Raw genomic sequence first — 27,774 nt, forward strand, 5'->3', positions numbered from 1 at the left:
ATGCAATCAGCCACTGTTCTGCTTCATGGAGATAGGATGGTGACTCCATCACCACTTATTACCTCATCTTTCTTTTTCCCCTTCTTTCTCATCTCTTTTCCCACTCACATCTCTTCCTCTCATGTTCTCTCTGTCTGTCTCCCTCTCTCCCTCTCTCTCTCTCTTTCTCTGTCTCTCTCTCTCTCTCTCTGTCTCTGTCTCTCTCTCTCTCTCTCTCTCTCTCTCCCTCCCTCTGTTTCTCCCTCTCTCTCTCTCCCTCCCTCTGTTTTCCCTCTCTCTCTCTCTCTCCCTCTCTCTCTCTCTTTCTTTCTCTCTCTCTCTCTCTCTCTCTCTCTCTCTCTCTCTCTCTCTCTCTCTCCTCTCTCTCCCTCCCTCTGTTTTCCCTCTCTCTCTCTCTCTCCCTCCCTCTCTCTCTCTCTCTTTCTCTCTCTCTCCCTCCCTCTCTCTCTTTCTCTCTCTCTCTCTCCCTCTCTCTCTCTCCCTCCCCCTCTCTCTCTCTCTCTCTCTCTCTCTCTCTCTCTCTCTCTCTCTCTCTCCTCTCTCTCTGTCTGTCTGTCTGTCTCTCTCTCTCTCCCCCCCTCTCTGTCTCTCTCTTTCCCTCTCTCCCTCTGTCCATCTCTCTCTCTCCCCCTCACTGTCTCTATCTCTATCTCCCTTCCCTCCCCCTCTCAATCTGTCTTTCTCTCCACCCACCCGCTCTCCTCGCCCCCCAACTTCCCCCATCCTGTTCTATGTTGCTTTCTTTCCCTTTCTACCCAATTCATCCTTCCCTCTCTCCAATCCCTTCCTCCTCTCTCCCTTTCTTCCCTCAAGTCCTTCCTCTGCCCAGACTTTCAGTCCAAATACTCTCCCTCTGGGATTCTTCAAGCTCTCCTTCCCCCATCCTCAACCCCAACAAACCAAAGACACCAGCTGTTTCCATCTGTTAGAGTGTATCCCTCCCTCTGCCAACCAGCCCTCTCAGCCTCAACAGGAGAGGCACAAATTAGACAGGGGAGGCTGGGGGTGTTATAGGGTGGGGTTGTGGAGATAGTATGCATTTGGAGTCTGATTGTGGATTACTAGATATTGGTCCCCACTCTGCCACAGCAGACATCCCCCTTAATCGACTAGTCTCTATTTCTTCTCCTCCTTACCTCTATTTATAACATTCTCAGCCTACAGCTGGGAAGGAGTGTCTTAAGGGCAAGGTACATATGCCACCAGCATGAATCCAGTTGTTTTTGTCCCATATACCAGTGATTGTTTTTAAACCTTTACTTTCTACCTTGGAATCGCTATTAAGTAGCAGTTCTAAGGCAGAAGAGAGGTAAGGGCTAGGCAATGGGGATTAAATGACTTGCCCAGGGTCACACACGAGGAAGTATCTGAGGCCAGACTTGAACCCAGGACTTCCCATCTCCAGGCCTGGCTCTCTAACCACTGAGCCACTCTGATGTCCCTCCCAGTGTTGTTGTTGTTTTTGTTTTTTTCGGTGCCCACATAGAGGTACCTGTCTTTGTCTCTATTGTTTTCTCTTGCCTATACATACACACACACATGCCCTCCTTCCCTGCCCCACCCATGCCCAACATGGGATTGGGTATATGAACCAGGTATGTTGGCCTACCAGGAACTCCAATTTTCTAGCATGTAACTGCCTTATGAGTGTGCTGAGCTATGTAATCAGGCAAAAATGTTGTTAGAAAGAATAGTGCATTCGGAGCCAAAGGATGTCTATTCCAACCTCAGCTTTGCTATTAATGAGCTGTCTGACCCTGGGCAAGTCACTTAACCTCTATGGGCTTCAGGCTTCTCATCTATAAAAGGAGGACATTGGAATAGATGACTTCTAAGGTCCCTTCCAGCTCTAAATCGAATGAGTATATGATGTTATGAGCCATAGAGCTTGGCTAATCCAACCTCCTCAATTTGCAAATGAAGAAACGAGGGCCGAGAAAGCAGAATAGATTTGCCCATAGTCACACAGTATCTCTGAGTTTCAATTTCCTCCTCTCAAAACTAAGTGGATTAGATGCTTTCTAGGAGCTTTTCTAGGAGCTCAAAATACTATGAGATGGTAAGTCCAACACTCTACTCTTCCCCTCTGTCTCTGAGATTGTCTTATGTGGCTACATGTGCAAATGTGTTTTCCTGCGTGTACATGTGTTAGATGTGTGCCATAGTGGTCCAAATACGGATTGCCCTGCTGTGTGCCCCGTAATTGGTGTTACTTTTCAAAAAATACCTCTCTGTAATTCTGTTTCTTTCAAGGACATCTGATGTCTAGGTGCAGCTTGATACCTGGACTAATAGCCCCATGAAGGCTCTCAGCCAGACACATTTCTTTCTGTACTGAAACAATTCTCTGCACCTCCTAATGCAAACTCCCTTCTTGCCTTGCACGTACCTGCTCCAGGGCCTCACCTCAGCTATGTTATTACTTCCTGTGTGCTCTGGGCAAGCCTCCATCAGGAGAGCCAGAAGTGTCCAGCTTGGGTTTCTGTAAATTGGCATCTGTGGCCCCCTCTCCCATTCCTGCTTTCTCCCCCAGGTCATTGGCGTGGGTACAGCATCAGTCTGATGTCCAGCACCTGAGAATCCCTTCTCCCCTTGATCCAGAGGTGGCCTGGCACCCACCAGCACCTCCCCAGACTGGCTCTTTTCAGAAACATGGCAAGAGCTGGCCATGGTACCTGGCACACAGTCCCTTCTCACAAAGCAGTTATCTAAAAATAGACTTAATGGAGGGAGTATCACTCTCTAAAACACATCGGTTCTGAGAGCAGAGGAATCGGGGTTTGTAGGTGAGGCTCGGGCTAGGGAATTGAGCTGCCATTGCTTCTGAGGAATTAACCAGGGGTGAGCAGCTCTCTTTCTGCGCACCATCTTCTGTCTTTCTCTCACTGGTTACTCATTACCCAGTGGGGTTTGGGACATGGTGGAGGGCAGGAAGTGGACAGGTGTCAGGACACTGGGACCCCTCCACTTCAGGGATGGGAGAAGCACAGGGTCACCAGGCTAAGCCACAGGCAGCCACATTCTTGAGGTATTACCCCAGACTCCTGTCCCCTTCCTGGCTTTTCCCTCCCTGTGCCCCCATCTCACACCCCCATCCTTCCCCCAGCAGCCTTGAGAGGCAGAGACTGACGCTGTCCCCCTTCCATCTCTTTTCCTTACCCAGAGTTCCCCTACACCCCGTCTCCAACTGAACACGGCAAGCGGTCTGGGTCCAGCATCCCCACAGCCATCATTGGGGGCGTGGTGGGGGGCATCCTCCTGGTGCTGGCTGTGGCTGGGGTGCTTGTGGTCATCTTCCGCCGGCGCCGACACACCTTCAAGGGCGACTACAGTACCAAGAAGCATGTCTACGGAAATGGCTATAGCAAGGCGGGCATCCCACAACACCACCCACCCATGGCCCAGAACCTCCAGTACCCCGACGACTCAGATGATGAGAAGAAGGCTGGGCCGCTGGGTGGGAGCAGCTATGAGGAAGAAGAGGAGGAGGAGGGTGGGGGTGAGAGGAAAGTCGGGCCCCCACACCCCAAGTTTGATGAGGACGTCAAGCGCCCCTACTTCACCGTGGACGAGGCTGAGGCCCGCTCTGATGGCTACGGGGACCGGACTCTTGGCTACCAGTATGACCCTGAGCAGCTGGACTTGTCTGAGAACATGGTTTCTCAGAATGACGGGTCTTTCATTTCCAAGAAAGAGTGGTATGTGTAGCCCCACCTCTGCGCCCTTCCCCCCTCACCCGCACGACCCCAGCCCCCAGGCCCCCGAGGAGCTCAACAGAGACTCATGTGTGCCCCACTCTGAAGCCCCCACTACACTTTAGAGGTATGTGAGGGGAAGGATCAAGTTGAGGCAGGGGGCTACTTTTCTTTATTTTTTATCTCTTTCCTGGATGACTCTGCCTTCCCCTCCCTGCCCCCTCCTCCACCCCTTGCTCCCACTTTCTGTGGTGTTGTGTTCGACTGTGGCTTTGGTGTTCCTGTACTTTCCTTTGACTACTATCTGCCCCGTGTATATGGAGCCTGTTCATGTCTTGTTGTGTTCCTTGACCCTGGGATATGAGGGGGCAACGATGCCCAGCCATCTCCCCTCCCCCTCATCCCCTCTCCCCAAACACTGGAATTTGTTTATATGTTGTCTACATTTTTTTTCTTTATGGAGGGGGAGGACTCCCCAGGAAGAAGCCCGACCCACCTCTCCCTCCCCAATGCCATTCCCTTTTCCTAGGTTGGGTGAACCTAGGTCCACATTCCTGTTTCTACCCACCATGACTTAGCTTTGTGAACAGATAACTATAGTCAGCCCACGCTCATCCCCAAAGGAAGGAATAAAGACTTAGAGGAAAGAGTAGGTGGGAAAGGGCTGCTGCCTCCAAGGACACATTTTAAATTTTAAAAATTAGGATCCTTGACTTTTAGGCCAGGTAATGGAATGCTCCACTGGTCAGAGTATATTTTGCATTTTTTTTCCTCACTGTTTAACAAAGGGTTAGGTTGGCCATGATTTGATGCTTCTCTTAGAGTCGTGTGCACCCATGTGCATGCATGGATGCACACACACACAGACACATACACACACACACACACACACACACACACCCATACCTTTGTCCTCTTTTTCTTCTCTAATGACTCTACAGTGAGTTCTTATTCATCCAACTAGCTGCCACCAATATGTGTGTGTGTGTGTGTGTGTGTGTGTGTGTGTGTGTGTGTGTAAGGGGAAAGAAGAGTTAGTAAAAACTTTCTATAGGGCAATATATAGAACTCTGAAGAGTACAGATTGATGACATAACATATGCAAGTGAATACTTATGAAAGAAAAGTTTTTACTAACTCTTCTTTCATCCCTACACACACACACACATACCTTTGTCCTCTTTTTCTTCCCTAATGACTCTACAGTGAGTTCTTATTCATCCAACTAGCTGCCACCAATGTGTGTGTGTGTGTGTGTGTGTGTGTGTGTGTGTGTGTGTGTGTGTAAGGGGAAAGAAGAGTTAGTAAAAACTTTCTATAGGGCAATATATAGAACTCTGAAGAGTACAGATTGATGACATAACATATACAAGTGAATACCTATGAAAGAAAAGTTTTTACTAACTCTTCTTTCATCCCTACACACACACACACACACACACACACACATATACCTTTGTCCTCTTTTTCTTCCCTAATGACTGACTCTACAGTGAGTTCTTATTCATCCAACTAGCTGCCACCAATATGTACATGTACACACATATACACACACACACCTACGCTTACTCATGTTGCTACTCATGTGATTAATTCTCTGGCATCCCTTGACCATTACAGGAGCATCACTTTTTATTACCCTCAGCCATGGGCTTCACTCCATGCAGACACTGCCCAGAGTGTGGATACTTCTTGTCTGTCCCCATCCTCAATCAGGGCATCCTTCCCCAAAAAAACTGGGGATCCTCCCCAACTGGGGGAATTGAGAAAAGGAACCTCCAGAAGAAAAATGAAGCTCTGAACATGATCAGATCTGATAAAACTAATCCAAGGATACCTGTTTAGACCAGTCTACACTCAAGTTTCTTTGTGTCTTAGTCCCAGCTCATTCTGCTATCTAAGGTGCTGATGTTTCTTGACTTTCTCTTGCTGTCTCCCATACACAGCCAAACCCAAGTCCAACTCCCCAAATCTCTAGAGGAAGAGGCCCCAGGGTTTTTTACTATTAGAATGGAATTATTTAGGAAGTTAAAAGTGAAAAAATGCTGTGTGTGTGTGTGTGTGTGTGTGTGTGTGTGTGTGTGTGTGTGTGTGTGTGTGTGTGTAGGGGGAAAGAAGAGTTAGTAAAAACTTTCTATAGGGCAATATATAGAACTCTGAAGAGTACAGATTGATGACATAATATATGCAAGTGAATACCTATAAAATGACAAAGATTAATAAAAAGAGCAAAGGGGTAGATGATCCCTGAGTTGGAGCCTTGGAGAATTCTTCTCTGGTACATCACCTCCACAATTCTTTCCTGCCCTACTCAGACTCCAGTGTACCCTTCTATCAAAGAGGAACATAGAGAAGACATCCATATTAATATAGGATCCCTCTAGGTCCCTGACTCCCAGGTTTCTCCTCAATGACTTGTTTCCTAGGAATGTTTCCCTACCTGTAAATGGAAGGAGAGAAAGGACTCAGCACTGAAGGCATTCCCTCCTTCCTCTGTCTCTCCTCCAAGTTCAAAGTGCCTCGATGCCCTCAACCCACAGAGGGAAGGGGGCCTTCTTAGCAGCCTTCCCTCTTCCTAAGCCCCATGCCCCATCCCTAAGTTTAGAGTAAGGAATGTGGGAGGAGAAAGTCCAATAGGGACTTGGTTCTTCCCCTGTCTTTCTGACAGTGAATTTCCTTCCTGCAAAAGGCACCAGAGACAAGTATCAGGGAGAAAGGATTGAAAATGCTGTCTGACCCACAATTCCTAGTTCCAGACAAGAGTTCTGGGTCCCACTTAATCTAAGCATCATAACTAGAGACAGCAGTTCTATGGAATGACAGGCAATTGTTTGAGGGGGAGATATCCTAGAGTGTGTGCTGTGGGCCACTCCCTACCACCTGCTTACTTCCCCATACCAGATGCCACTGTAGATACCCAGGCAACCCATAATTGGGCCTTAGTTTCCTCATCTGTAAAATGATGGATTTCAACTAGATGAATTCTCCTCATTCTAAATCTTAGGGTCTTATGATGCTATCCAGAAAGCCGTCCTGTCATATATCTTCTCACCCAGGTGCTGCTACTTTACAGAGATTCCCTCTACCCTCTTTCCCCTGGTCTATCCTCATCCCACCATCCCCAACATCTCTGAATATGGGTGAGCTTCCCAGCCAACTTCTGACTCCTTCAACCTGCCTACAGGTACTTAAGCAGTGATTCCAGCCCAAGCCTTTGACCCCTAGACCCCTATCCTAATCCTCTCAGCAAGCAGCCCAGTAGCCATGTAGCAGAAGTCTCAAGCCATGCTGACCCCATGGCTGGCCCTTTCTTCTCTTGCAAGCCTGGTATTGGAGAAGATGGGTCAGGGCAGCCCTGAGACCTCTTCTGCCATGGCAGGGGCAGAAATAGCTCTGGGTCTGGGTCCAGGGAGTCCCACCCAGATGCTATCTCCATGAGCAGTATTAGTACTCTTTTCCCCTTCCTTCTCTCCCCCCCAAAAAAAGCAGGGGAATCCTTCTGTATTATACCCTGCCACCCTTAGCCCAATCCACTTCATATACTCCTCAGTGACCAACTTCTTTGTCTATGTGTTTTACCCAGAAAGGAGATAGGGCTGATAACCTGCTGGAAGTATTCCTTTTTCTATAATCCCTCCACCCCAGGCTTTTTTCAGCCCTGCTCTCCCAATCTGACATCTTCTGGCATCCTAGAGAGTTAAATTGCAATCCCTAACCTTTCTTCCCACTGATATACAGTGTCCAACCAAACCTTAGTGCTTCCTTCCTCATTTCCTTCACCCTCACCTTCCCAAAGCAAAGCACAAACAGCAGAGCACATAATAGATGTATCAAGGCATCCCCTTCCCCTGGACCCAGCAGCTGTTACCCAGGTGGCCCACTGCTTCCACCCTTCGGTAGGACTGAGGACTCTGAGCTGAGGTGAGCATCTTCTTGAGTCCTCTCTGACTCTCCCTGCCAGGGACTCCTTAGGTAGACATGAAGAGCAGCATAGTTTCAATGTCCAGTCTCCAATGGAAGGACCAGGCAGGGTGCTAGGGTTAGGCCATAGCAGAGGGCCCCAGCACTATCTCTTTTGCTATTATAGCATATTTGGGCTATACCATAACAGCACCTCTCTCTTCCAGGAGAGATGCCCAATCCCAGCCAATCAGGAAGGCTAGAAGGGGACAGGAAATACAGTGAGAACTGGGCTCACTAGCTAGCTTTGGAGCTTTTCCTCCCCATTCCCACAAAGTGAGCAGGGCTTTAGCCAAGGCTGACTTTGTAGGATGTGAACTGAATTGGGGGTGATTTCAACAACAGCCACCCCAGCTCTTTCATTCTTGCCTGTTGCAGGGGCTTCCCCACACCATCCACTCCTCTTCCTTCCCTTATTTAATTACAGATTTTGAATATTCTTTTTCCACCACAAAACCCATCTGAGCTCACTCTCCATTATCAGACCCCAAAGCAGCTACACACAAACATACACACAGACATCTAATGCTCATGTTCAGGTATACCGCACAGAGACAGGTACACATGTAGATGTACACAAATGTCCACATCCACATGTGTAGGTATATACATACATGCCAAGGTACATACATACTCAGATGCAGAGCTGTACACACACACACACACACACACACACACACACACACTCACCCAGAGGGATGAGCTTGGTCTTGCTTAAATAAAGCACTATGGGTGGGAATGCCTTTCTGATCTTAAGTCAAAAATCGACCAAGTTCCACTGGGTACTGGAGGAAAAAATAGAGGTCCCAATCCCCTGGGCATTGCTGCTCTCTGATTCCCCCACCCTACCGAAGTCACATGTGCAATAATTGTCCCAAATAGGAACCAGGGAGCTAATAAGGCTGGTACTAGGGAAACGGAGGAATAGGGGACTGGCCAAGGACAAAGGGTAGCATAAGGGCTGAAATATATGCTCCCAGGAAAGGAGACTCATCCTAGTAATACATTAGAGAGGAGGATAGGCAGGAGAAAGGAATCTTTCTAGGCCTAGACCTTTTCTCCAGGCACTGTCAGGAGCTGGAGGGAGAAGGATGAGAGATGTGGGAAGTCTCTGACATTCCATCCAATGGGAGTACATTTACATGTGAATGAGGCCTAGACAGCTGGTCATAGCTTTCCTGGCCCATGGAACCAATGGGGAGAAGGTGTCTTCTTTCCTTCCCACCCCACCTTAATTCCCCCCAGCATCAAGGAGCTGAGTAGTAAGGTGAATTTCAAAGAGCTCGTGTCTGGATCCTTCAATACCGATGCTTTTGATGACTCAGATGGGAAACCCAGGAGAGCTGGGGTGAAGGGGTGAGGATACATGTTTTAAGTGGAGTTTTGTGTTGTTGTTGTTGCATTTTATTTTTAAAGAAAAAATCAAGGAGAAGGCCCCTCCTTGCCCAAGATTGTAATGAGCTGCCTTTGCTTTCCTCCCACCTTCCCCTTATTTCTTTGCATCATTACTTGCAGATGAACCCAGATTGCATCATCACTTGCAGATGAACCCACCAGATTCCCCCTTCTGACTCGGGGTGTTTGTTCCCCCTTTGTATAAAAAATATGGGTAAAAATGTACTGAGGAAAAAAAATGTACTTTTTTATAAATAAAGAGTTTAAAACAAGTTCTGCTGTCTTGTGTGCCATTTTCTTCCATCTTAGTTTCCAGGATTGCTCTTCTCAAAAAAAGATAGTGATTTGGTCCTGAGTGTCCTTGATCCAGAGCAGACTGTCTCCTGAGGACTGTGGCAGCTGCTTGGCATCAGAATCTCTCCCTCCTGCTTTAGATGTTTCTGGATGAGGCTTTAGATGAGGATGAGGATTAGATCTTAGCCCCACTTTCTAATTTGCCTTTGGTGCTGTGGGGACCTGAGTCAGGTTTCCTAACATGGTTCTCCCCATCTTGGTCCCCTGGAATACCTAGTTCCTCACAGGAACATAGCTTTGAAGCTAGAAGGAACCTTAAGAGGCTAGTCATCTATCTAGACAAACTCTCTTTATCTTACAAATGCAGAAACCAAGGTTGAGAACTGAAGTCTTTGTTAAGGTTGCACACACAATTAAGTGTTAAATATCAGGTCCTTTGACTCTTAAGCTGTCATTCTTTCATATGATGGCATCTTCTATTGGTCCTTGTCTATCTAAGATTCAACTCTTTTTGCCCTAAGTTCACCCAACCAGGGACTAGGGCATGACATCATGGCAGAATCCTTTACAAGTGATCACTAAGTCAGCCTCATGCCCCAAAGAGATTCCAGCTCATGAACAGTGTGAGTGCCAAGACCTCAGGAGCTGCCTACTACCCTGCCCAATACCCTGGGCTTAGCACTTACTATGGGCAGAGCCCCAAGCTTGGCATTATGCAGAAACACAGACAAGAGCAGAAGCAGTCTGCTCTCAGACTTCAAGTGAACCGTAATCCTAGAAATGAATGTAAATTGGTATCACACAGACTCATTGTTGAAGTTGCCTAAACTAAACTCAGTAGCTCATTTGGTGATAATGAGATAAAAAAACCACTGGTCTAATTTCTGGAGGTAGGGGGGTGGACTAACTAGAGGAAAGGGTGATCTACGATCCTTAGTCTTGGGTTATACTGGGTAATTGTTGCTAATGTGTACATTTCAGTCAGCAAACATTTATTAACTCATCTCATTGCATGCAAGGCACCATAAGCACTAGCCATAGTCTCAAGTGAAACAGAAACATACATTCTTAATGAGAAGATATATGGCCTTAGCTATCTGGGCCACTATCTGATGGGTCTGCTGGACAGATAAATGCAAGAGAGAGGAAAGGTACCTGGTCGCCAAGCTGAAGAAGATCCTAGGAAACAGTTGGGATCAACTTCAAATGGTCATGCCTCCCCAGAGCTTTCTCTTTCCACTTTGTTCTCTAAAATTGAGGGATTTGGACTGCTATTAAAGGTTCCCCAGTTTCTAGCTCAAGAGACCCATAGCATATCAGAATTAGAAGAAACTTCAGCAAGAGATCATCTAATCCAGAGATTCTTAATCTATTTTTGTGCACCTTTTCTCAGAAAAGTATTTTCAAAAGTGTAAAACACATGGGATTAAAATGAAATCAACTATACAGAACCTTTTAAGTACAAGGACCTCAGGTTAAGTACCCTTCATTTAATTCAACCTCTTTTATAGATGACAATTGCAGAAGGGAAAGTGACTTGCCTATGGTCACACAGCAAATTTGTGTCAGCAGAGGTACTAGAACCATTTCTCCCAATTTAAGGGGGCTTCCCACTCCCCTCCCTGCTCCTTCACTGCTGTCTCATTTTCTCCAGTCAAGTACTTCAGAGAAATTCATCAACTTCACACATGTCAAGCTGGACAGCTCCCCTAGAAGGAGCCGGGTGGAGAATAGTCAGCTTTACCCTCTGATCTTACAATGCCAGGACCCTGAATTGCCCTCCTCTGAGCCTCAAAGCACTGTTGTGCCTCTTGAAGGATTCTAGATCTTCCTCCCAAAGGGGTTTACTCAGTTTTCCTGTAGTAGATTACTCAGATTGCCCTGTAGCAGCTTCCCCTCCAAGCCACCATCTGCTTCCCATCTCCGGGTTTGGAATGCAGTACGAATCGATCCTCTACAAGGGAGGGGATGGCCATGGCTGTTCCAGTAACTAGCCCACCTCCAAATAGTTTCTTCTTTCACTGAAATCAACACCAGGAGATCAGGTTGCATCGTTGAGAAAGAGGGTTGTAGAAGAAGGCATTTGGGTAGAATGATAGCAAATGAGAACTTGAAAAGGGACCTCAAAGACCATCAAGTCCAACTCCCTCATTTTACAGATGAGGAAACCAAAAGGGAATCACTTGTTCAAGGTCATACAGCCAATAAGTTGGAAAGCTGGAACTCAACCCCAAATCTGACTCAGGAGTCAGCGTTATTCACTCCTTGCCATTTGCAAACCGTGATGTGCCGTTAGACAATAGCATTGGGGAAAGGGAGAGTAAGAGCTGGATCTCTTCCTCCAGACATAGATGCTGATGTGGTGTAAAGAGGATAAAGAGAGGGACTTAAAGGGCTTAAAAGAAGGACCAGGCATAAAGTAAAGGGAGAAGGGGAAGACCTTCACCAGCTGCGAGCAGCTGGAAGGACCCAGGGTCTCTGAGCCAACCCAGCAGACTTGGGTGAGGCAAGCTTGAGGATGTGAGTAAAGAGAGTGTTGTTTGGATACTAGTATGCTAATGAGATGCAAATTGTCCATTTAAACGGTCACTTCCCAGGTTTTCCTGGCTGTCCGATTAAGTTAATTTTTAATTTGTGCTGGCAATAAATGCTTAATTACATTATTAATATATTGGAGTGGAGCAGTGGACAGAGCACTCTAATTGGCATTTAACTAGATCGTTCTGGCAAATTAGCCGAGCTTTACTCAGGCAGCAGGAGGAGGACATCCCAATTAGTCCCCCATGCTGAGAACTTTTCCCCAGCCTCTCCTGCCAGAGCTTAGGGCACTCCAGATCCAAGTCTTTGCCTTTAGACCCAAGCATCAGTACACCATGCAGCCTGCAATAGCCTAGTGTTCTTATGGAAGAAACCCCTTACTTAACAAGGTTGCCCAACCCCAGGACATTGGCAAAGAAGGAGGGGCATGTGGCCCAGTTAAACAATAGGTAAGAAGTTCAACCAGAAAGCCATGGGGCAGTGACTTATGGGAAAATCTTTCCTGTGTTCCCTTCCATAGAGTAGGGGACAGCAGCCAGAGTAGCTTGATCCTCAGGACTCTTAATGTCCATCAAGAATATAAGTGCTTAGGCCTTTAGAATATGCCCTGTCTATTCTGGGGAGGTTGCCCCACCTAGACTGATCCTGGGTGAATAAGAATTGCTAAGAGAGAACATTTAACATATATAGTATTGTAAGAGTTACAAAGCACTTTGCATATATTTTCTCATTTGTTCCTCACAATAACCCTGGGGTAGGATGCTATTATCCTCATCTAATGAGTGAAGAAAATGAATGTCACAAAGGTTAAATGACTTGTCCATTGTCATATAGCTAGAGTCAAGAGGAAAGATTAGAATTTAGGGCTTCCAGATGTGTGTTTGTGTTTGTGTGTGTGAGAGTCGGACAGACAGACAGACAGACAGACAGACAGACAGACAGACAGAGAGAGGACAGAGAGAGACAAATGAGAGAAGAGATCAAAGAGACAAAGAGAAAGATGAGAGATAAGATAGAGAAATGAGTTAACAGGAATGACTGAGATGAGGAGATGAGATGAGAGATGAGATAGAGATCAAAGACAAAGAGATAAGATGGAAGTGAGAAAGAAGATGGAAAAATGAGATGATGAGAGTGAGAGATTAGAGAGAAGAAAGAGAGGAAAAAACAGATTGAAAGAAAGAGATGAGAAATAAGATAGAGATGAGATGAGAGATGAGGTAGAGATGAAAGAAACATCCAAAGAGATGAGAGATAAGATAAATGAAAGGATAGTAATGAGAGAAAGAGATGAGAGAGAGAACAAGAAAGGAGTATACCCACCAGAATTGGTGATTGCTTTATTCAAAAGCAGTGATCTGGACTGGATAGGTTCTTGAGGTCTCTAGAAATAGAAGAACCCAAATGGGCATCCCCAGAATGGAGAAAGGAAAGGAACCTAAGCCTTTCTCTCTCCTGGTCACTGAAGGTTGGAAGTGGGGAAAGAAACTAAAGGAAGGAGGCCCAGTCCCTGCCTCCATTTGAATGTGGGAGTGAGAGATGGACCACAAAAGTTCAGAATGCCCTCAAAACAACCAATGCCTTGGTGTTTAGGTAAGCCTAAGTCAAGGAATTCAAATTCAGATAAAATTCCTGAAAGGTGTCTTTGAAGGAATAAGAGGGACATGAATCAAGAAAGAAAAAGGAAGAAAGCATTTAACGATATAGGGGTGGGCAGGCAATGTCCTATGGAAAGATTTGGAGGGGCGACAGCCTCCTCTGGTTTCAGAGGACTAATCAATTGGCTCCCAGCATTCTGGATTCTTAGGTTCTTGCTAAAGTAATTTTTCTATGTAGTACCCTGGGGTTTCAAATCTTGGATTTTCCTATGTCAGTGACTTGTATAATTTCACAATATTGTTCTTTCTCCCCTCAGGAGAAGTGGAGAGGGGAAGTGGTCGGGAAGCAGGTAGAATATGGGAAGACCGCCAGGAACACTCTGCTTTCCCCCTCCCACTCTCCAACTCCTTCTGTTCCTATCCCCCTGGGGAAAAGTACTGTTTTAGTGCTTTTTTTATATACATATGAGGTCCTTTCCATTTTCTTTTGATCTCTGGAGTCTAGGTCTAGGCATGGCATTGCTGTGTCCAAGGGTATGAATAGTTTAGTGATTTAGGTGGGGCATGGTTCCAAACTGCTTTAAAGAATGGCTGGACCAATTCATAGCTCCACTTTAATGATCCTTTAAAATCTTAATGCTTTCATCCAGTGTATTTGCTATTTCTCCATACTTTGTGTCATCCTTTTCCACCAGCTTAGAAAACCCAGGTGGGTACAGCAGGTGACAGGAGAAGGAAGAAATAAAAAAGAAAGCACCTATAAGCTCTCGAGGGACAAGGATGCTGGCTGAATTTGCTGTCTATAACATCCATATGGACACAATTTTAGGAATGCTGTTTTGGGTCCCCAAAGCCCAAAACATTTGTTCTAATAGTAATCCAGGCAGACCCGTTGCTGGCCCCTTTGTGTAACAGTAGAGAGAAAAGCCTATGGAGTTAGTCAGACCCTTCACAATGAAATGGACCATTGGGCACAAGACCTTTGCCCTGGCAAGGGGGAAGAGGGGAAAACCTGAGGAAAGAAACACACACACACACACACACATAAACACACACACACACACACACACACACACACAGATGATCTGCCTTGTGAGAGCTACCAGATGACATGGAAAGATGGGAACCACACATATAAGAGAAATAATGGTATATGCTATGGAAGACAAATTAATAGCCTCTAATGTAAACCATGGTATATAAATGATGGAGGAATATTGGGTGGGCTAAATCAGGTAAGTCTTCCTGTAGGAGGAGAGTAGGTGTATAGTGGTTTCCTTGTGGATTTTGGGACTTTGTTTTTGAGGGGATTGTTGTTTTTGTTCATAAAACCCTTGCCCTATCTTAGATCAATACTAAGGCATCAGAGCAGTAAGGCCTAGGCAGTTGAGGTCAAGTGACTTGCCCAAGGTCACATAGCCAGGAGTGTCTGAGGCCAGATTTGAACCTTGGACATCCTGTCTCTCAATCTACTGAGCCACCTAGCTGTCCCTGTTGTTGTTAGTTAATCCTTTTCAATCATATCCAACTCTTTGACATCATTTGAAGTTTTCTTGGCAGTGGTTTGCCATTTCCTTCTCCAACCCATTTTACAGATAAGGAAACTGAGACCAACAGGCTGAAGTGACTTGCCCAGGATCACAAAGCTAGTAGGTGTCTGAAGCCAGATTTAGACTCAGGGAGATGAGTCTTTCTGACTCTAGGCTCAGCACTTTATCCTCTGAGCCACCTATAAGGGAACCTCAGACTAAACTGTACCTGTGATGGTACTATTGGAGAGGGTTTAGGCACCACATCACTGGAGAAACATGGAAGGAACTGAAACTGTTAAGCCTGGAAAAGAGAAGATTTGGTGAGGGAACAGAATAGCTATTTTCACTAGGCAGTTTATGATGTGAGTGCACAGATTAGCATTTTAAAAGTTAGAACAGTTTAGAAGTTAGAAAAATAGATTGAAGCTACAGTGTGGAAGGCCTTCAAAGCCAGGAGGAAGAATTTGATTTTATCTAGGGGCAATAGAGAGTCATTGAAGATTTTTGAGCTATGGGGTGATCTGCCTTAGGAAGATTTTATTAGCTCTGGGGTTGATTGGAAAAAGGAGCTCCTGGAGGCAGAGACACCAGGTAGAAGACTATTGTAATAGTCCAGGTAAGAAGTACTGAATGTCTAAACTAGAGGAATAATACTGAGAGTAGAAAGAAGACAAATGGAAGACATGTTGGAGAAATAGAATAGGCAGAATCTTTTATGGACTGGATCAAGAGAATCATCAGTTTAGAGCTTGAAGGGACATCCTCAAAGACAATTCCTTCATTTGAGGAAAATGAGTAGCAGGAAGGTTAAAGTGATTTGGCCAGCTCACACAGAGAATAATATCAAACTCAGCGCTCTTGCCACGACACCATGTAAGGGGCAAAGGAGAAGGAAGAATCAAATTTAACTTTAAGTGTTTCTTCTCCTTTAAATTTTTTGTTTAATTCTAAATTTAACAATTCCAAATAAAAAGGTTATTTTCCCATACATAGGAGACCAGAAAAAAAAGAGGATTATACATGAAATTGCAGGTCTCTGGTATAGACAGCTTGCTTTTCTTTTTAAACATAAAATAAGTTCAACCTACAGACTTCAAAGCTGTTCTACTTATCTGTGCTTCTTTCTGGCTTCCTTTAGACTGTGAGCTCCATGAGGGCAGGGACTACTTTTTTCTTTCCTTCTTTGTATATTTAGTGCTTAGCACGGTTTGTGATACAGAATAGGTAATAATAATAATAGCTTATATTTAAAAAGTACTTACTATGTGCCAGACATTGTGCTGTGTACTTTACAATGAATATCATTTGATCCTCACAATGACTCCGGGAGGTGGGTACTGTTATTATCTCCACTTTACAGATGAGGAAACTGAGACAAATAGGGGTTGAATGACTTTCCCAGGGTCACCCAGCCAGTAAATGGCAGAGGCTAGATTTGAATGCGGATCTTCTTGACTCCAGGCCAGAATTCTATCCACTCTGCTACTAGTAGGTGCTTAGCAAATACTTGTTGAGTTGATATATTGTCTCCTTTTTCTGCATTTAAAAAAAATTCCTCAATAACTCTCTATTTTTATCTTCTTTATTTTTAACCCCATACCTATCCTCACTCACAATCCCTTTCACTTCCACCAAGAAAAAGGAAAATGGAATCCTTGTTACAAGTTAAGCAAAATAAATTTCCACATTGACTGTGTCAGAAAATATATTTTTTCTGAATCTGGAGTCCAAAACCTCTGTGTTAAGAGATGGTCAGTAGACAGTCCTTAAGTCATAGTTGGTCATTACATTGATCATAGTAAGAATATATAGATGTATTTATATGTACATATTCACATATACATATATGCATACATGTGTGTATATAGATACATATATGTTTATGATATAAATTCTTCTAGTTCTGAATCAATTCATATAGGCCTTCCTAGATTTCTCTGAAACAATCCAGTTCATCATTTCTTTTGGTGCTCTAATATTCCATTACATCCAAATCCAGTAATTTGTTTTAACCATTCCTTAAGAGATGGATAGTCTCTTAATTTTCCTTTCTTTGCTATAACAAAAAAAAATTACTGTAAATAACATTGTCTATATGAGTGTCTTTCCTCTTTCTTTGATTTTCTTGGGGTATGTACCTAATAGAGGTATCAATGAGTCAAAGGGTATGCAGAGTTCAGTGATTTTTTTTTAGTCATAGTTCCATGCTTTCCAGAATGGCTGAATCAATTCACAGCTCCACCGACAGTTGGCTAGGGTTGCTATTTTCCCATAGCCCCTCCAAGAGTTATCATTTTTTCTTTTTATCATCTTTGCCAATCTGATGACTTCAAGTATTCTAACTTGTGTCCCACTGAGACTCCAAATCTTGAGACTTGGAGAATGACAATATGTACAATTTAGTGTGGACAAACATATACCCAGACAACTTTGAAAATAGGGAAAGTCAGGGGATCAGTAGGCTTAGAGGAGAAGATGATGAGTACAGTTTGGGACATGCTAAGTCTGAGGTATCAGTAAGATACGTAGATGAAAGTGTCCAGCAGGCAATAGAAAATTCAGAGAAGATCTTCAGGATGAATATATAGATTCAGGAGTTATCTGCATAGAAGTTATTTTTTTTTAAACCCTTACCTTCTGTCTTGGAATCAATACTATGCATTGGCTCCAAGGCAGAAGTTATTTTTTAACCTAATGGAGATAGCATAGAAAAATAAGAGAAAAAAGCCTAGACTAGAACATTAAGTAACATCGACATTTAAGGGACAGAAAGAAGACAATAAACCAGCAAAGGAGACAGAGAAGGAGCTATCAGAGAAGCGAAAGCTGTTAAAAACCAGTGCCATGGAAGCAGATATGTGGCTCAGTAGATTGAGAGCCAGGCTGGAGATGGGAGATCCTGAGTTCAAGTTTGGTTTCAGACACTTCCTAGCTTTGTGACCCTGGGCAAGTCACTTAAATCCCATTGCCTAGCCCTTACTATTCTTCTGCCTTGGAACCAAAGCACAGTGTTGATTCTAAGACAGAAGGAAAGGGTTTAAAAAACAATAAACCATAGAGTCACAGAATCCAAAGGAGGAACATATATACTGAAGAAGAGGGGTTAGGGTATGGAGAGAGTTTACAATGTTAAAAGTTTCAGAAAGTCCTAGAAGGAAGATGAGCAAAATTACTGGTAGTGTGATACAGTAGCATATGTGGATTCCAATCTCAGCGCTGCTTCTTTTTGACTGTGTGGTGTAAACATTGTCTCTGTTTTCTGAGCTCTACAATGAAGGGGTTGCACTAAATGGAGTCTAAGATATGTTCAAGCTCTAAATTTATGATTGCATGATGTAACAGTTGGTTACGAAAGAGAGAATAGTTTTTTTTAAAATTTTCATTGATATCTTTTGTTTTCATACTACCTACATTTCCCAAGAAATATTTCCTTTTCCCCCTCCCAAAGAACCAGCCCTTGAAACAAAAAAGAAAAAAAGTTCAAAACGTACTGACACATTTTAAAAAGTCTGGCATTGATGCATTACCCATAGGCAGATACCCATAACCTTCTACCTCTACAAAGAGAGTAGGTGCCTTCTTGTTTCCCTTCTTTGGGGCCATGCTCAGTGATTATAATTTTAAAGTGTTCAATTTCAATTGTTTTCTGGTTATTCTTTCCATTTTACATTTTTGTACTCGTGTCTGTTGTTTTTCTGGCTCTCCTTTCTTCATTCACTTTGCAGCAGTTCATGTAAGTCGTCTAATACTTCTGGATTCTTCATACCTATTACTTCTTTCAATGCAATAATAACTCATTACATTCAAGTGCCACATCTTATTTTAACCTTCCCCAATTTGGGGGAGCAGAGAACATTTTTCTTTTTTTAAGGAATTTTGCTTCCTTTTTTGTTAAATTTTAACTTCTGAGCTGTCTCCCTCCCACTATACTCCATACTAGACTGCACTACCATTTCACATACATGTATACACACACATATATACAAAATCATTTAATACATATTAATATTTATCAGTTTTCTCTGAAGGTGGGTAGCATCTTCCTTCATAAGTCCTTTTTGATTGATTTAACTTTTCATATTACTTAGAACAACTTAGTCATTCAGTTTCCCGTCAAACAATATTGCTGTTGTTGTCTACAATATTCTTTGGTTCTGCATCATTTTATTCGCCTTTCCATGCTTTTCTAAAATCAATCTGCTCATCATTTTTATAGCACAGTAGTACTCCATCACAGTCATATACCATAACTTGTTTAGTCATTCCCCAGTTGATGAACATCCCTACCATTTCCAGTTCTTTGCCACTACAAAGAGAGCTGTTATAAATATTTTAGAACATATATGTTCTTCTCCTTTTTCCCTGGTCACCTTGGGAAACAGACTTAAGAGTGGCATTGCTGGGTCAAATAGTATACAGAGTTTTAGAACTCTGGACATAATTCCAGAGAAAAGAACATTTTCAGTCAAGTGAAGAGGTCTAAAGCCAGATTGCAAAGACTTGAGGAGTGAATGAGGGTCGAGAAAATAAAGGCATTAACTAGGTGCTGTTCTTTTTGAGATTTTGGCAATGTAGACAGGAAGAAATAGCTAATAATTAAAGGGATTTCAAGGCCAAAGGATGATATGTGTATATATACAGGTGTGTGTTTTATTTTTTTAAACCCTTACCTTCAAGTTTAGAATCGAAGAATGGTAAGAGCTAGGCTGTTGGGGTTACATGTCTAGCCCAGGGTCACACAGCTAGGAAGTGTCAGAGGCCATATTTGAACCCATGACCTTCTGTCTCCAGGCCTCACACTTGATCCACTGAGCTACCAAGCTGCCCCCCATGTATGTGTTTAAAGATATCACAGACCTGCATGTTTTTAAATTCCATGAAAGAAGCCAGGAGAGAGAAATTGAAGAAGAGAGGGAATGATCTTTCTGACAATTTTTCAGAAGAAAAGGTAGGAGGAGAAGCTAGGTAGCACAGTGGATAGAGCACCAGGCCTGGAGTCAGAAAGACCTGGGTTCAAATTTGATCTCAGATACTTCCTACCTATGTGACCTTGGGTAAGACACTTGACCCCAATAGCCTAGCCTTTGCTGCTCTTCTGTTTTAGAATTCATGCTAAGGTAAGGTTAAAACAAATTAATTTTTTAAAAAGAAGCAGAGAAGATAAGATTAAAGACAGAAAGAGGGTTGACCTTTGCAAACAGAAGGATTTGCCTCATCCTTTTGAGACTAGATATAAAGAAGAAAGGATGCTAAATCTATAGAGAAGTTGTAAGATGCGGAGAAGGGATGATAAAGGACCTCAAAGCATATGATCTTGATCTCCTCATTAGAGTAGAAGGCAAGGCCATCCAGGAGAAGGATATGGCACTTGACCTCCCTTACCCTTATGTTCCTCATCTATAAAATGAAAGGTTGGACAGATTGCCTCTGAGGCCTGTTCTAATTCTCAATCTATGATTTCAAAAAGGCAGATTTGCATTCAAGAGCAGAAGAAACTCACTAATTGAGTCATCTAAAAGTGAAATGGACTACCTCATGAAATAGTGGGTACTGCCCCCCCCCCCACATGGACCTCTGGAGATCCTTGAGCAGAAGCTGAAAGATCACTTGAGAATGTTATGCTGGTAATTTCTATTTAAGTATGGGTTGGACTAAATGATCTTTGAGGTCTCTCCCAACTCTAAGATTCTAGGAAACAGGTGAGGTTGAGGGCTGAACAATTGAATGGATTGAGACTGCCAGAGAACCCTGCCCCCTTCTCTGTTACCTCGTAGCAAAGCAAGCAGCCTTGGAAGATCAGAGATTGGAGCTGTCAGCCTCTTCTCGGCATCTCTCAGACAAGGAACAGCTCGATTTGGAAGGGGGTGATAAGGTTACAGGAGTCTCCTCCATTTGCTCCTGAAGCCAGTGACAGTGATGAATCATTGTGCCTGGAGCCCACCTCCTCCATTTATTGCCACTGATGCAGGGACCAGATACCAGGGGGAACATTCACCAAACCAAAAGAACAGGGATTTCAGAGGACTGGGGAGCACTGAGAAAGGTCTTATTCACCAACCCACTTAGTTTCCACTAATTACATGGTCTTCACAGGCAAGGAATAACTCAGCTCTGTAGGGATTGGAGCTTATACCCAATATTCCCTTCTCCTCTTCTGCCCCCTTTGCCACTAACCTTACATAATATGTCACTGCCACAGTACCTTTAGGGCAGAGGCTCCTAACTTTCTTTGTATCGTGGATCCCTTTGGCTGGTGAAGTCTGGTGAAGCCTTGGGACCTCATTTCAGGATAATTTTTAATGTATAAAATAATATATAGAATTACAAAGGAAACCGCTTAAAGTTCACAGTCTCAAGGTTAAGAACTCTGCTTTAGGGGGATACCTCTAGGAGAGTGTAGGATGATATCAGGGCACAGTTGGAACCCAGTTTGACTAACATGTAGGATGTATGCAAAGTAATTACTGTGAAATGAATCTGAAAAGGCTGGCTGGAGACAAATTTTTGGAAGTATTGAATTTCAGGATAAGAAATTTTTATTTTATTTACTAGGTAATTGGGAACCACAGATAATTGTGGAGGAAGAAAATGTTGTGATGTAGCTACTCATTAGAAGAATTACTTGGAGTGAGGGCCAACCAGGTGGCTCAGTGGATTGAGAACCAGGCCTAGAGATGAAAGGTTCTGGGTTCAAATCTGACCTCATACACTTCCTAGCTGTGTGATCCTGGGCAAATCACTTAACCCCCATTGCCTAGACCTTTCTACTCTTCTACCTTGAAACTAGTATACAGTATTGATTCTAAGATGGAAGATAAGAGTTAAAAAAAAAAAGAAATATTCCTTGGGCAAATGTGTGGAAAATGTGTGGAGAGGATAGACTAGAACCTAAGAAACCCAGTGAAGAGGACATTACAACAGTTTAGGTGTGAAATAATAAGAGCTGGAACTAAAGTAGTAGCAGTGAAAGTAGAAAAGGGAAGGGGGAGTGATGGGAGAGATAATTCCAATGAATAAGCATAAAAAGCATCATAGACATTTGGGACAGCTTTGAAAGTAACATGTTGAATTTCTAATATATTTGAAAAATAAAAGTAAGTTATATTTTATAAAAAATTATAGTTTTATGTTTAAAATTTTTTTTATTCCTGTGCATATGGAAATGATCATTTTGGAGCAGTTGAGCCAACAAAAAAGTGAAGGTGATAAATTTTTCCAGTCTAAGAAAACTTAGGAGATTGGCAGAAATTTGTGACACCAGAGTAGAGGTTCATTCAGAGCCCCCACACACACACTACATATTGCAATAGCAGCATCTTTGGGAGTTCTCAACTGATAAGTTGGATAACTTATCAGAAAGAGGTTACTGGAGACCTTTTGTTGGCACTAAGTACAGCTAGCACTGATTAGCAATTATATTGCACATACACAGTTCTGGATCTCAGTTCCAGAATGGAGAAGAGCTCTGGGAGTTAGTCAAAAGGGAGTAGGGGCCGTGGTCATATTCTAAGACAATGAGGAACTAGCATTTGTGGCTTTGAGTAATCAGGGACCCATCTTGGGTAAAGACCAGAGCACAGATAAGAAGAGCAGTGGCCATACCTCTCTCTACATCATACCACCTTGGAAGTAACTTGCAGACCCCAGAAGGAGTTCTGAAAACAGCAACATGAAAAAACCTGGGATAGTGCTTTTCCACCCCCTAAGTGAACAAAATTTAACTTTAAGTTCAAAGTCAAGAAATAAGTTAGAAAAAAATGAGCAAACAACAGAAGAAGAAACCGATCATAAAATATTATGTTGGCAAGGAAACCCAAGACATAAAATCAGAAGGGAAAAAAAAGTGGAAACAGCTACAAACAAAGCCTCAAAGAAAAATGCTAATTGGATCCAAGTTTAAAAAAAAGACTTAGAAGAGTTCAAGAAAGAGATGAGAGTAGTAGAGAAAAATTGGGAAAATAAATAAGAGTGATACAAGAAAATTATGAAAAGAGAATTAACAGCTTGGTGAAAAATGCACAAAAAATTCTGAAGAAAATAACATTTTTAAAAAGATTGACCTAATGGTAAAAGAAGTACAAAAATTCACTGAAGAAAAAACTCCTTGGGGCACGTAGGTGGCTCAGTGGATAGAGATCCAGACCTGCAGATAGGAAGTCCTGGATTTAAATTTGGCTTCAGATACTTCCTAGTTGTGTGACCTTGGACAAGTCACTTAATCTCAACTGCCTAGCTCTTACTGCTTTTCTGCCTCAAAACCAGTACTAAGTACTGATTCTAAGACAGAAAGTAAGGGTTAAAAAAGAAATGGGAAAAGGAGTACAAAATCTCACTGAAGAAAATAAATTCTTCAAAATTAGATTTAGATGAGTGGAAGTTAATAACTCCACAAAATATCAAGAAACAATAAAATAAAGTCAAAAGAATGGGAAAATAGACTAAAATGTAAAATATCTCATCAGAAAAATTACTGTCTTGGAATATGGGTTGAGGAGAAATCATTTAAAAATTATTGACTACCTGATGCCATAATCATAGAAAAAGCCTAGACAGCATATTTCAATAAATTATCAATGAAAACTACCCCCAATATCTTAAATCCAGAGGATAAAATAGAAATTGAAAAATGCTACTAATGACTGCCTGAAAGAGATGCCAAAATGAAAACTCCCAAGAATATCCTAGACAAACTCCAGAGCTCTCAGGTCAGAGAGAACATATGTCAAGCATTCAGAAAGAAGAAATTCAAATATCATGGAGCCACGGTCAGGATCACACAAGATTTAGTGGCTTCCACATTAAAGGAGTTGAGAGCTTAGTATATGATATTCCCTTCAAAAGAGCTAGAATTACAACCAAGAATCACACACCCCAAAACTAAGTGTAACTCGTAAGGAGAAAAGATGGGAATTTAATGAAATATAGAAGACTTTTAAGCATTCCTGATGAAAAGACAAGCTCTAAAGTGAAAATTCAACATTCAACAAGACTCAAGAGAAACAAAAAGGATAAGCACAATGGAAATGATGAAGAGATTGGAAGAAAAAATTTAGGAGGTAAAGTTTAAAAGAGCTGGAGGAAAAATAACTTCATTCATAAAAGAGAAAAGAAAGTTATAGGACTAATGAATAATGTTGTTTAAGGGCATGATAATTCGGTGACATTCCCCTTTTTCCCAATGAGCAAATTATATTATGAAAAATTAGCATGAAGTTCAAGAATGTTCTGACAGTGAGCAAGCAATCATTAAGCAATCAAGAGGCAAGTCATGCATTATTTTTCCTGAATACTTTTTTTTTTTAAATCATGTTAGTATTCTGGGATGGTTTTGGATTTGGGGGATATGGGGAGGGCAGTAAGAGGAGAGGCTGTATCTATTATTTCATTGACATAGAGAAGTACCTATAGAGGAAGGCTCTTCTCCAAGTACAGGTCATCACCTCCTCTGCAATTTTGATTTTAGAAAGCTGCCTGGATGCCAGGGGCTCCCCACATTGTCAAACTGTAAGTGAGCTTGCATAAGTTACCAAAAACATCTTTTTGTTTCAGTTTCCCTATCTGAAAATGTGGGCCAATTCTTACCAGCAGAATAGAGACTGTGCACTTTCCTTGTGAGAATGGAAAAAGAACAGCCAGGCCTGAAACCATTCAGAGACAAGCTTTTCTGACTTTTTGGCAGTTTGGTTAGTTGTCTCAAAAGAGTTTTGTGTCAGTTCCATGTGTTTTCTGAACCCTCTCTAGCACTCACAGACATCTCAACAATGTGTCAAATGCTTGACCCTTGGCAGAATGATCTGCCTCTAAACAATGCTGGAAGAGAAGGAAAAAGGGCAGGCTGTCAATGCCAAGGCAGGCCCAGCCCAGCATTGGGAGTGGGGAGAAGGGAACCTTCTTTTTATATAGATCTTTTAAAAAGCATTTTATTTTCCCACTTACATGTAATATTTTCAATATAATTTTCCAAAATTATAAGATCCAAGTTGTCTCCCTCCCTTATATATTTCTTTCAATGAAAAAAAAAAAGCTTTAAAGAAATAAGGCTCAAAATCCACGAGTCCTTTGCCCCACGCCACTCCCATTCTATTACCAAGGACTGGCTGGTCTAGCACCTCTCACTTCTCATTTCCTACAGTGAGGAAGTTCCTGCCACCTGTAGCCCAGCCAGGCCCATAGGAGTCTTCAATGGTCCATAGGACTGGTCTTGCCATGTGAAGGGAAGCACAAAAGTTAGGCAGTATGTCAGTCCAGCATGGAATCTACTCCTTGAAGGCTTTTATCTCATCCTGTCCCAACTGTGGTATCTCCTTTGCCTTCCTCTTGGAAGAAGTCTTATCTTTTGTTGATTATTTATCTCTTCCTTTGAAAAGAAATATTCTGGGGAATCTGCAAAGTTGTATCATATTGAATACTCCTGTCTATGGTTAATCATCAGAAACGATCACAGATTTATGTTCAAGGACAGGGAAGGGAGAGACAGCCCTCCTGGAAATTGGGTTCCTCCTGGTCTGTGGACCAACTGGGGTTATCCCTGGGTAGTTTGGAGTTAGATTGTGTGTACTGGACCACACATTCTAGACTATGAGAAAGGAAATTTTTATTTGACCTACTTGTTTTGGCTTTAGTGGGAATGACATGCTAAAAAAGAAATTGTAAAGAAATAAATTAAAAAATTTAAGTCACAAAAAAAGATGATTTTATTTAGTATTACTGAAGTTGAGAATTTTTTAAAAATATAATGAACAGGCCTTGGAAACAGATTCAGTGTAGTCACTGATGAAATTGAAAGAATCTCATATGACTTGAGGCCTGGAAAATGGGTGGATAATGGTACCATCTACATGGATGAGAAAGCTAAAGGAAAGATGATGAGTCGTTTTTTAATTTGCTGTGTTTAAAGTTGTTGGTGGGACATGTAGGAGAAGACATCCAGCAAGAAGCTGATAATTCAGAGCTGGAGATCAGACTAGATATGAAAATTTTGGAATCATCTGTGTAGAAATAAAAACTGATCCTTTGGAAAGGGTTATGATTACTAAGGTTGAGAACTCAGTGAGAGAACAAGAGGACAGAGCTTTGGAGGAAGAGGAAGAAGATAAAAAAGTGATTTCGGAGGTCAGAAGATTACTAGACGAGGGTGACATTTCAATAGCTGAAGGATTCGATTGTACAGAAGGAAGAAGTGAGTAATAACAATGTCAAATGATGCAGAAAGGTCAAGAGATGTGAAGATGGAGAAGAGCTGACTGGGCTTGCCAAACAGGAGGCCACTGCGGAATTTGGTGTAGTGGGAGTGGAAGCCAGATTATAGAGGACTTAAGGAGTCAGACAGTCCACAAATGCCAGACATTATATTAAGAACTGAAGATGAAAAGAGAGGCAAAAATATGGTTCCTTCCTCAGGGAGTTTATGTTCTAATGGCAGAAACCCTATACAAACAACTGTGATGCAAGATACAACTATACACACACACACACACACACACACACACACACACACACACACACACACACCACAGATATATACTTTTATATATGTTAGATGGAGGGTAATCTTGAAGGGAAGGTACTAGCAACTAGCAGGATAGGGACAGGCCAATGTAGAAGTAGGAGGGAGTAAAATGTAAAGAGGACTGGAAAGGTAGCAAGGTGCTAGTTTGTGAAGGGCTTTAAATTTGAAACAGAGAACTTTAAAGTTGATCCTGGAGGTAAGAGGGAAGCACTGGAATTTATTGAGCAAGGGACAAGATATAATCAGCCCTGTACTTTAAGAAGATGACTTTGTCAGTTGAATAGAGGAGGAACTGTGATATGGAGAGATAAGGTAGGGAAAAGAAGCAGGAGGCTATTGAAATAAATAGTCCAAGAGATTTTGATGGCCTGTAACAGGGTGGTGACTGTGTGAGCTGAGAGAAGGGGACATACACAAAAGATGTTGCAAAAGTGGAAATGACAAGATTTGACAATCAGATTGATTTGGGGGGTGAGTCTGAATGAAGAACTTAGGATGGCACCAAGGTTGTGAGCCTGGGTAACTGGGAGAATGATGGTGCCCCTGGCAGTAACAGGAAAGTTGGCAAGAAGAGAGGGCAAAAATAATGAGTTCTGTTTTAGAGGTATTATGTTTAAGATTCCTATGGGAGATTTTGTTCAAGATATGCAAAAAGCAGTTGGTGATGTCAGACTGAAGCTCAGGAGAAAGACTAATTCTCAGATATCTAGATCTGCGAATCATATGAATAGAGATAGAAATTAAACCTATGGGAAATGATGAGCTTATCAAGTGAGATATTATTTTGAGAGAAGAGGGCCCAGGACAGAGCTAACACTCACAATTAGTGGATGTGACATGGGTAAAAATCCAGTAAAGAAGACTAAGGAGTGTCAGAAAGTAAGAAGAGAATCAAGAGAGAGAAGTGCTATGAAAACCTGGAGAAGGGAGCAGCTAAATAACTCAGTGAACTGAGAGCCAGGCCTAGAGACCTCATTTCAGGATAACATTTTTAAAATGTTAAAATAATATATAGAATTACAAAGGAAACCACTTAAAGTTAACAGCCCCAAAGTTAAGAACTCTGCTTTAGGGGATACCTCTAGGAGAGTGTAAGATGATATCAGGGCACAGTTAGAACCCAGTTTGGCTGGCATGTAGAATATATGCAAAGTGATTATTGTGAAATAAATCTGAAAAGGCTGGCTGGAGACAGATTTTAGAGAACCTTGAATTCCAGGAGGAGAGGTTTTTATTTTATTCACTAGGTAATT

At 42.5% G+C, this 27,774-nt stretch overlaps 1 protein-coding gene across 2 annotated transcripts in view; it reads left to right on the top strand.

The window, feature by feature from the left end:
- NECTIN1 (nectin cell adhesion molecule 1) overlaps nucleotides 1–27,774 on the top strand; it is a 196,345-nt gene that overhangs the window by 104,602 nt on the left and 63,969 nt on the right. The window contains exon 6 of one of the 2 annotated variants that reach the window (XM_056794222.1): nucleotides 3,164–9,322. The exons of the other annotated variant lie outside the window; for it this stretch is intronic. Within the exon in view, the coding sequence (XP_056650200.1) occupies nucleotides 3,164–3,708 (545 nt within the window). The 3' untranslated portion in view covers nucleotides 3,709–9,322. Of the gene's footprint in view, nucleotides 1–3,163; nucleotides 9,323–27,774 lie in introns of those variants that run through there. 2 annotated transcript variants of the gene reach the window in all.

This window comes from Monodelphis domestica, chromosome 4 (assembly GCF_027887165.1).
Source record: "Monodelphis domestica isolate mMonDom1 chromosome 4, mMonDom1.pri, whole genome shotgun sequence".
Lineage (NCBI taxonomy): Eukaryota > Metazoa > Chordata > Mammalia > Didelphimorphia > Didelphidae > Monodelphis > Monodelphis domestica.